This window comes from Oncorhynchus keta, unplaced genomic scaffold (genome assembly GCF_023373465.1).
Source record: "Oncorhynchus keta strain PuntledgeMale-10-30-2019 unplaced genomic scaffold, Oket_V2 Un_contig_448_pilon_pilon, whole genome shotgun sequence".
NCBI classification, from domain to species: Eukaryota; Metazoa; Chordata; class Actinopteri; order Salmoniformes; family Salmonidae; genus Oncorhynchus; species Oncorhynchus keta.
This window is the reverse complement of record NW_026287799.1, coordinates 172,501-185,000: the sequence shown is the minus strand read 5'-3', so window position 1 is coordinate 185,000 and position 12,500 is coordinate 172,501. Positions and strand designations below refer to the sequence as shown.

General features: G+C 47.0%; 1 protein-coding gene and 1 long non-coding RNA gene across 2 annotated transcripts in view; one reads left to right on the top strand and one right to left on the bottom strand.

Annotated features, from left to right (window-relative positions):
- rfc1 (replication factor C (activator 1) 1) overlaps positions 1-12,500 on the top strand; it is an 85,796-nt gene that overhangs the window by 43,697 nt on the left and 29,599 nt on the right. The window contains 5 exon segments of the mRNA XM_052509411.1: positions 850-938; positions 2,542-2,679; positions 8,902-8,997; positions 9,075-9,161; positions 9,374-9,540. Of these exon segments, the coding sequence (XP_052365371.1) occupies positions 850-938; positions 2,542-2,679; positions 8,902-8,997; positions 9,075-9,161; positions 9,374-9,540 (577 nt within the window).
- LOC127924718 (uncharacterized) lies at positions 946-1,815 on the bottom strand. Its single transcript, XR_008118695.1, has 4 exons — positions 1,699-1,815; positions 1,332-1,403; positions 1,181-1,252; positions 946-964 (listed from the first exon to the last, which is right to left on the bottom strand). It is a non-coding gene; the product is annotated as an uncharacterized LOC127924718 (long non-coding RNA).

Here is a 12,500-nt window from a genome sequence, read left to right as displayed (position 1 = left end):
AACTCCTCTCCCCTGTAGGAGATGATAGGTCTGATAAAACAGTCCAGGATCCCCATCCCTCTCTCCCTCTCCTCTGACCCCTGTAGGAGATGATCTCTGATCCCCTCCATCTGTATGTGTAATGACCTCCTCCCCTCTCCCCCTCCTCTCTCCAGGATCCCTCTCTGTATGTGTGTAACGACCCTGACCTCTGACTGTCTGATAGGTCTGATAAAACAGTCCAGGATCCCCATCATCTGTATCCCCTCTGACCCCTGTCTGATAGGTCTGATCTCCCAGGATCCCCTCTGTATGTAACGACCTCCTCTGACCCCTCCTGATAGGTCTGATTAAACAGTCCTCCTCATCTGTATCCTAATCTCTCCCCTGTCTGATCTCTGATAAAACAGTCCAGGATCCCTCATCTGTCTCTCTCTCCCCTCCTCTCTCTGACCCTGTAGGAGATGATCCTCTGATAAAACTCTCCCCATCATCTGTATCTCTAATGACCTCTGACCCCTGTAGGAGATGATCTCTGATTAAACAGTCCAGGATCCCCTCATCTCTCTCCCTCCCCCATCATCTCTCCCTCCTGACCCCTGTAGTAGGAGATGATAGGTCTGATAAAACAGTCCAGGATCCCCATCATCTGTATGTGTAATGACCTCTGACCCTCTGTAGGAGATGATAGGTCTGATAAAACAGTCCAGGATCCCCATCATCTGTATCTGTAATGACCTCTGACCCCTGTAGGAGATGATAGGTCTGATTAAACAGTCCAGGACTTCCATCTCTCTCTCCTCTGACCCTGTCTCTCTCTCTCCCCTCCTCTCTCTCCCCTCCTCTCTCTCCCCTCCTCTCTCTCTCCAGGTTCGTCTCAGACAGTCAGTAGTAAACATGTTCTCATCATGGATGAGATTGATGGCATGGCCGGCAACGAAGACCGCGGAGGAATACAGGTACCCAGATCCCCATCTATAATGACCTCTGACCCCTGTAGCCGATGATAGGTCTGATAAAACAGTCCAGGATCCCCATCATCTGTATGTGTAATGACCTCTGACCCCTGTAGGAGATGATAGGTCTGATTAAACAGTCCAGGATCCCCATCATCTGTATGTGTAACGACCTCTGACCCCTGTAGGAGATGATAGGTCTGATTAAACAGTCCAGGATCCCCATCATCTGTATGTGTAACGACCTCTGACCCCTGTAGGAGATGATAGGTCTGATTAAACAGTCCAGGATCCCCATCATCTGTATGTGTAATGACCTCTGACCCCTGACCCCTGTAGGAGATGATAGGTCTGATAAAACAGTCCAGGATCCCCATCATCTGTATGTGTAACGACCTCTGACCCCTGTAGGAGATGATAGGTCTGATTAAACAGTCCAGGATCCCCATCATCTGTATGTGTAATGACCTCTGACCCCTGACCCCTGTAGGAGATGATAGGTCTGATAAAACAGTCCAGGATCCCCATCATCTGTATGTGTAACGACCTCTGACCCCTGTAGGAGATGATAGGTCTGATAAAACAGTCCAGGATCCCCATCATCTGTATGTGTAATGACCTCTGACCCCTGTAGGAGATGATAGGTCTGATAAAACAGTCCAGGATCCCCATCATCTGTATGTGTAACGACCTCTGACCCCTGTAGGAGATGATAGGTCTGATAAAACAGTCCAGGATCCCCATCATCTGTATGTGTAACGACCTCTGACCCCTGTAGGAGATGATAGGTCTGATAAAACAGTCCAGGATCCCCATCATCTGTATGTGTAACGACCTCTGACCCCTGTAGGAGATGATAGGTCTGATAAAACAGTCCAGGATCCCCATCATCTGTATGTGTAATGACCCCTGACCTCTGACCCCTGTAGGAGATGATAGGTCTGATAAAACAGTCCAGGATCCCCATCATCTGTATGTGTAATGACCCCTGACCTCTGACCCCTGTAGGAGATGATAGGTCTGATAAAACAGTCCAGGATCCCCATCATCTGTATGTGTAACGACCTCTGACCCCTGTAGGAGATGATAGGTCTGATTAAACAGTCCAGGATCCCCATCATCTGTATGTGTAATGACCTCTGACCCCCTGTAGGAGATGATAGGTCTGATTAAACAGTCCAGGATCCCCATCATCTGTATGTGTAACGACCTCTGACCCCTGTAGGAGATGATAGGTCTGATTAAACAGTCCAGGATCCCCATCATCTGTATGTGTAACGACCTCTGACCTCTGACCCCTGTAGGAGATGATAGGTCTGATAAAACAGTCCAGGATCCCCATCATCTGTATGTGTAACGACCTCTGACCCCTGTAGGAGATGATAGGTCTGATTAAACAGTCCAGGATCCCCATCATCTGTATGTGTAACGACCTCTGACCCCTGTAGGAGATGATAGGTCTGATTAAACAGTCCAGGATCCCCATCATCTGTATGTGTAACGACCTCTGACCTCTGACCCCTGTAGGAGATGATAGGTCTGATTAAACAGTCCAGGATCCCCATCATCTGTATGTGTAATGACCCCTGACCTCTGACCCCTGTAGGAGATGATAGGTCTGATAAAACAGTCCAGGATCCCCATCATCTGTATGTGTAACGACCGTAACCACAAAAAGATCCGCTCTCTGGCCAACTACTGCTTTGACCTGCGCTTCCAGAGACCACGACTGGAGCAGATTAAGGTACACACACACACTGGAACACACACACACACACACTCACACACTGGAACACACACACACACACACACACACACTGGAACACACACTCACACACTGGAACACACACTGGAACACACACTGGAACACACACTGGAACACACACTGAACACACACACACACACTGAAACACCACACACACACACACTGAAACACACACACACACACACACTGAAACACACACAGGATCCCCATCTGAAACACACACACACACACCCCTGTAGGAGATGACACTGATTAAACACACACCAGGATCCCCATCACACATGTGTAACACACCACACACTGGAGACACACACTGATTAAACACACCCCACACACACACTGACCCCTGACACAAAAACACTGAAACCCCACACACACACTGACACACACACTGGAACACACACACACACTGAAACACACACTGAACACACACACACACTGAAACACACACTGGAACACACACACAACAGTGACACATCACTGTGAAACACACACACCACACACACTGACACAGTCAGGATCCCCATCATCTGAAACACACACTGGAACACACACATAAACAGTCCAGGATCCCCATCATCTGTATGTGTGGAACACACACACACACTGAAACACACACACACACACTGAACCACACAGTGGATCACACACTGAAACACACACACTGAAACACACACTGGAACACACACACACACACTGAACCACACACTGGAACACATGATACTGGAACACACACACACCCCAAACACACACTGGAACACACACACACTGACACACACACTGGAACACACACACACACTGGAACACACACACACACTGACACACACACTGGAACACACACACACACACTGGAACACACACACACACACACACACACACTGGAACACACACACTGGAACACACCAGGACACCACACTGGAACACACACCACACACACTGACACACACACTGGAACACACACACACACTGGAACACCCATCACACTGGAACACACACTGGAACACACATAAACAGTCACAGATCACACACTGGAACACGCACACACACTGACACACACACACTGAAAGGTCACAAACACCACACCACACACTGGAACACACACACACACCTGGAACATGACACACAAACAGTCCAGGAACACACACTGGAACACACACTGGAACACACACTGGAACACACACTGAAAACACACACACACTGGAACACACACTGAAACACACACTGAAACACACACTGAAACACACACTGGAACACACACACAAAACATGACACACACACACACTGAAACACACACACACACTGAAACACACACACACACACACACACCACACATCTGACACACACACTGGAACACACACACACTGGACACACACATCTGGAACACACACTGAAATGACACACTGAAACACAGGATCACATCTGAAACACACTGAAACACACACACACTGGACACACACTGGAACACACACACACCCTGTGACACACACTGAAAACACACACACACACATCTGTACTGAAACACACACCCCTGACACACATAGGTCTGGAACACACACACACTGACACACACACTGGAACACACACTGGAACACACACTGAAACACACACTGGAACACACACTGGAACACACACTGAAACACACACTGGAACACACACTGGAACACACACTGGAACACACACTGAAACACACACTGAAACACACACTGGAACACACACTGGAACACACACTGGAACACGCACACACACTGAAACACACACACACACACACTGAAACACACACTGAAACACACACACACACACACACTGGAACACACACTGAAACACACACTGGAACACACACTGGAACACACACTGGAACACACACTGGAACACACACTGGAACACACACTGGAACACACACTGAAACACACACACACTGGAACACACACTGAACACACACACTGAACACACACTGGAACACACACTGGAACACACACTGGAACACACACTGGAACACACACTGGAACACACACTGAAACACACACTGAAACACACACTGGAACACACACTGGAACACACACTGGAACACGTACTGGAACACGACACACACTGAACACACACTGGAAACACACACACACACACACACTGAAACACACACTGAAACACACACACTGAAACACACAACACACACTGAAACACACACTGAACACACACTGAAACACACACTGAAACACACACTGGAACACACACTGGAACACACACTGAACACACACTGGAACACACACTGGAACACACACTGAAACACACACTGAAACACACACAAACACACACTGGAACACACACACACACACTGAACAACACACACACTGAACACACATGTGACTGAAACACACACACACTGGAACACACACACCCATCATCTGGAACACACACTGGAACACACACTGACACACACACTGGAACACACACTGAAACACACACTGAAACACACACTGAAACACACACTGAAAACACACTGAAACACACACTGGAACACACACAAACACACACTGAAACACACACTGACACACTGTGGAACACACACTGAAACACACACTGAAACACACACTGAAACACACACTGAAACACACACTGAACACACACTGAAACACACACTGAAACACACACTGAAACACACACTGGAACACGCACACACACTGACACACACTGAAACACACACTGAAACACACACTGACACACACACTGACACACACACTGGAACACGACACACACTGACACACACACTGAAACACACACACACACACACTGGTACACACACTGACACACACTGACACACACACTGACACACACACACACACACACACACTGACACACACACTGGAACACACACTGAAACACACACACACTGGAACACACACTGAAACACACACACACTGGAACACACACTGGAACACACACTGAAACACACACTGGAACACACACTGAAACACACACTGGAACACACACTGAAACACACACTGGAACACACACTGAAACACACACACACTGGAACACACACTGAAACACACACACACTGGAACACACACTGGAACACACACTGAAACACACACTGGAACACACACTGAAACACACACTGGAACACACACTGGAACACACACTGGAACACACACTGAAACACACACTGAAACACACACTGACACACACACTGGAACACGCACACACACTGACACACACACTGGAACACACACACACACACTGACACACACACTGAAACACACACACACACACACACACACACACACTGACACACACACACACACACTGACACACACACTGGAACACACACACACACTGACACACACACACACACACTGACACACACTGGAACACACACTGGAACACACACTGAAACACACACTGGAACACACACTGGAACACACACACTGAAACACACACACACTGGAACACACACTGGAACACACACTGGAACACACACTGAAACACACACTGAAACACACACTGGAACACACACTGGAACACACACTGGAACACACACTGGAACACACACACACTGGACACACACACTGAAACACACACTGAAACACACACTGAAACACACACAACACACACACCACACTGGAACACACACTGGAACACACACTGAAACACACTGAAACACACACTGGAACACACACTGGAACACACACACACTGGAACACACACTGGAACACACACTGAAACACACACTGGAACACACACTGGAACACACACTGGAACACACACTGGAACACACACACACACTGGACACACACTGGAACACACACTGGAACACACACTGGAACACACACTGGAACACACACTGAAACACACACACACTGGAACACACACTGGACACACACACACTGGAACACACACTGGAACACACACTGAAACACACACTGAAACACACACTGAAACACACTGGAACACACACAAACACACACACACTGGAACACACACACACTGGAACACACACTGAAACACACACACACTGGAACACACACTGAAACACACACACACTGGAACACACACTGAAACACACACACACTGGAACACACACTGACACACACTGGAACACACACTGAAACACACACTGGAACACACACTGGAACACACACACTGGAACACACACTGAAACACACACACTGGAACACACTGAAACACACACACACTGGAACACACACTGGAACACACTGACACACACTGGAACACACACTGGAACACACACTGGAACACACACTGGAACACACACACTGGAACACACACTGAAACACACACTGAACACACACTGGAACACACACTGGAACACACACACTGGAACACACACACTGGAACACACACTGGAACACACACTGGAACACACACTGGAACACACACACACACACTGGAACACACACACACACTGGAACACACACACACTGAAACACACACACACAAACACACACTGAAACACACACTGGAACACACACTGGAACACACACTGGAACACACACTGGAACACACACACACACACACTGGAACACACACTGGAACACACACACACACTGGAACACACACACACACACTGGAACACACACTGGAACACACACTGGAACACACACTGGAACACACACACACACACTGGAACACACACTGGAACACACACTGGAACACACACTGGAACACACACACACACTGGAACACACACACACTGGAACACATACTGGAACACACACTGGAACACATACTGGAACACACACTGGAACACACACACACTGGAACACACACTGGAACACACACTGGAACACACACACAACACACACTGGAACACACACTGGAACACAGACTGGAACACACACTGGAACACACACTGGAACACACACTGGAACACACACTGGAACACACACTGGAACACACACTGGAACACACACACACTGGAACACACACTGGAACACACACACACTGGAACACACACTGGAACACACACTGGAACACACACTGGAACACACACTGGAACACACACTGGAACACACACTGGAACACACACTGGAACACATACTGGAACACACAACACACACTGGAACACACACACACACACTGGAACACACACACTGGAACACACACTGGAACACACACTGGAACACATACTGGAACACACACTGGAACACACACTGGAACACACACTGGAACACACACTGGAACACAGACACACACACTGGAACACACACTGGAACACAGACTGGAACACACACTGGAACACAGACTGGAACACACACTGGAACACACACTGGAACACATACTGGAACACACACTGGAACACAGACTGGAACACACACTGGAACACACACACACTGAAACACACACTGGAACACACACTGGAACACAGACTGGAACACACACTGGAACACACACTGGAACACAGACTGGAACACACACTGGAACACACACTGGAACACACACTGGAACACACTGGAACACACACTGGAACACACACTGGAACACACACACTGGAACACACACTGGAACACAGACTGGAACACACACTGGAACACACACTGGAACACAAAACTGAAGCAGAAACACGTCAATATAGATTCAAATGGAACAAAGTTGTTTTCTATTATATTTCTTATTTGTTTACTCTCCCCTCCTCTGTCTCTCTCTCTCTCTCCTCCCTCCCTCCCTCCCTCTGGAAACAAAAATCCCTCCCTCCTCCCTCCCTCCCTCCCTCCTCCCTCCTCCCTCCTCCTCACCCTCCCTCCTCCTCACTGGAAAATCCACACTAAACCACAAACACCCTCCCTCCCTCCTCCCTCCCTCCCTCCCTCCCTAAATCTCTCCTGGAACACACACTCTCACCCTTCCCCCTCCTCCCTCCCTCTCCTCCCTGGAAAAAGTTGATTCCCTCCTCCTCTCCTCCCTCCCTCCCTCTCCTCTCCCTCCCTCCCCTCCCTCCCTCCTCTCTCCTCCCCTCTCCTCCTCTCCTCCCTCCCCTCTCTCCCTCCCTCCCTCCTCCCTCCCTCTCCTCTCCCTCCCTCCCTCCCTCCCTCCCTCCCTCTCTCCCTCCCTCTCCCTCCCTCCCTCCCTCTCTCCTCCCTCTCTCCTCCCTCCTCTCCATCTCTCTCTCCTCTCCCTCCCCTCCCTCACTCTTATTTCTCCCTCATCTCCCTCCCTTCATCTCGCTCCATCTCTCCTCTCTCTCAGGGTGCTATGATGTCCATTGCTTTTAAAGAGGGTCTGAAAGTCCCGCCTCCTGCCCTCAACGAGATGATCCTGGCATCCAATCAGGACATCCGACAGGTAAATAAGGGAATGAATACTTCAAAAGATGTCGTTAACCGTGACAACCATCAATAACCGTGGCAACTGGTCTTCAGGTCCTCCACAACCTGAGCATGTGGTCGGCTAAGGACAAGGTCATGACCTACGACCGGGTCAAAGAGGACGCCAACAACGCACGCAAGGTCAGAGTCTGTGTGTGTGTGTCGTCTGTGTGTGTGTGTCGTCTGTGTGTGTGTGTGTGTGTTTCACCATGGTGTGTGTGTGTGTTTCACCATGGTGTGTGTGTGTGTTTCACCATGGTGTGTGTGTGTGTTTAACCATGGTGTGTGTGTGTGTTTCACCATGGTGTGTGTGTGTGTTTAACCATGGTGTGTGTGTGTGTGTGTGTGTGCAGGACATGAAGTTGGGTCCGTTTGACGTGTGTCGTAAGGTGTTCTCCAAGGGGGAGGAGTCAGGTCACATGACGTTGATTGACAAGTCGGACTTGTTCTTCCACGATTACTCCCTGGCCCCCCTCTTCGTCCAGGAGAACTACATACATGTTAAACCTGCTGCTGCTGGGTGAGGCACACACACTCACACACACACACACACACACACACACACACACACACACACACACACACACACACACACACACACACACACACACACACACACACACACACACACACACACACACACACACACACACACACAGACACACACACACACACAGACACACACACACACACACACACACACTCAGACACACACACTCAGACACACACACACACTCAGACACACACACACACACACACACACTCAGACACACACACTCAGACACACACACACACTCAGACACACACACACACACACACACACACTCAGACACACACACACTCAGACACACACACACAGGCACACACACACAGGCACACACACACATTCAGGTTATATAACTGACTAGGTACCCCCCTTTCAGTCTAATACATTCAGGTTGTATAACTGACTAGGTACCCCCCCTTTCAGTCTAATACATTCAGGTTATATAACTGACTAGGTACCCCCCTTTCAGTCTAATACATTCAGGTTATATAACTGACTAGGTACCCCCCTTTCAGTCTAATACATTCAGGTTATATAACTGACTAGGTACCCCCCCTTTCAGTCTAATACATTCAGGTTGTATAACTGACTAGGTACCCCCTTTCAGTCTAATACATTCAGGTTATATAACTGACTAGGTACCCCCTTTCAGTCTAATACATTCAGGTTATATAACTGACTAGGTACCCCCTTTCAGTCTAATACATTCAGGTTATATAACTGACTAGGTACCCCCTTTCAGTCTAATACATTCAGGTTATATAACTGACTAGGTACCCCCTTTCAGTCTAATACATTCAGGTTATATAACTGACTAGGTACCCCCTTTCAGTCTAATACATTCAGGTTATATAACTGACTAGGTACCCCCCTTTCAGTCTAATACATTCAGGTTATATAACTGACTAGGTACCCCCCTTTCAGTCTAATACATTCAGGTTATATAACTGACTAGGTACCCCCTTTCAGTCTAATACATTCAGGTTATATAACTGACTAGGTACCCCCTTTCAGTCTAATACATTCAGGTTATATAACTGACTAGGTACCCCCCTTTCAGTCTAATACATTCAGGTTATATAACTGACTAGGTACCCCCTTTCAGTCTAATACATTCAGGTTATATAACTGACTAGGTACCCCCTTTCAGTCTAATACATTCAGGTTATATAACTGACTAGGTACCCCCCTTTCAGTCTAATACATTCAGGTTATATAACTGACTAGGTACCCCCTTTCAGTCTAATACATTCAGGTTATATAACTGACTAGGTACCCCCTTTCAGTCTAATACATTCAGGTTATATAACTGACTAGGTACCCCCCTTTCAGTCTAATACATTCAGGTTATATAACTGACTAGGTACCCCCCTTTCAGTCTAATACATTCAGGTTATATAACTGACTAGGTACCCCCTTTCAGTCTAATACATTCAGGTTATATAACTGACTAGGTACCCCCTTTCAGTCTAATACATTCAGGTTATATAACTGACTAGGTACCCCCCTTTCAGTCTAATACATTCAGGTTATATAACTGACTAGGTACCCCCCTTTCAGTCTAATACATTCAGGTTATATAACTGACTAGGTACCCCCTTTCAGTCTAATACATTCAGGTTATATAACTGACTAGGTACCCCCTTTCAGTCTAATACATTCAGGTTATATAACTGACTAGGTACCCCCCTTTCAGTCTAATACATTCAGGTTATATAACTGACTAGGTACCCCCTTTCAGTCTAATACATTCAGGTTATATAACTGACTAGGTACCCCCTTTCAGTCTAATACATTCAGGTTATATAACTGACTAGGTACCCCCTTTCAGTCTAATACATTCAGGTTATATAACTGACTAGGTACCCCCCTTTCAGTCTAATACATTCAGGTTATATAACTGACTAGGTACCCCCCTTTCAGTCTAATACATTCAGGTTATATAACTGACTAGGTACCCCCCCTTTCAGTCTAATACATTCAGGTTGTATAACTGACTAGGTACCCCCTTTCAGTCTAATACATTCAGGTTATATAACTGACTAGGTACCCCCTTTCAGTCTAATACATTCAGGTTATATAACTGACTAGGTACCCCCTTTCAGTCTAATACATTCAGGTTATATAACTGACTAGGTACCCCCTTTCAGTCTAATACATTCAGGTTATATAACTGACTAGGTACCCCCCTTTCAGTCTAATACATTCAGGTTATATAACTGACTAGGTACCCCCCTTTCAGTCTAATACATTCAGGTTATATAACTGACTAGGTACCCCCTTTCAGTCTAATACATTCAGGTTATATAACTGACTAGGTACCCCCTTTCAGTCTAATACATTCAGGTTATATAACTGACTAGGTACCCCCTTTCAGTCTAATACATTCAGGTTATATAACTGACTAGGTACCCCCTTTCAGTCTAATACATTCAGGTTATATAACTGACTAGGTACCCCCTTTCAGTCTAATACATTCAGGTTATATAACTGACTAGGTACCCCCTTTCAGTCTAATACATTCAGGTTATATAACTGACTAGGTACCCCCCTTTCAGTCTAATACATTCAGGTCATATAACTGACTAGGTACCCCCCTTTCAGTCTAATACATTCAGGTTATATAACTGACTAGGTACCCCCCTTTCAGTCTAATACATTCAGGTTATATAACTGACTAGGTACCCCCCCTTCAGTCTAATACATTCAGGTTATATAACTGACTAGGTACCCCCCCTTTCAGTCTAATACATTCAGGTTATATAACTGACTAGGTACCCCCCCCTTTCAGTCTAATACATTCAGGTTATATAACTGACTAGGTACCCCCCCTTTCAGTCTAATACATTCAGGTTATATAACTGACTAGGTACCCCCCTTTCAGTCTAATACATTCAGGTTATATAACTGACTAGGTACCCCCCCTTTCAGTC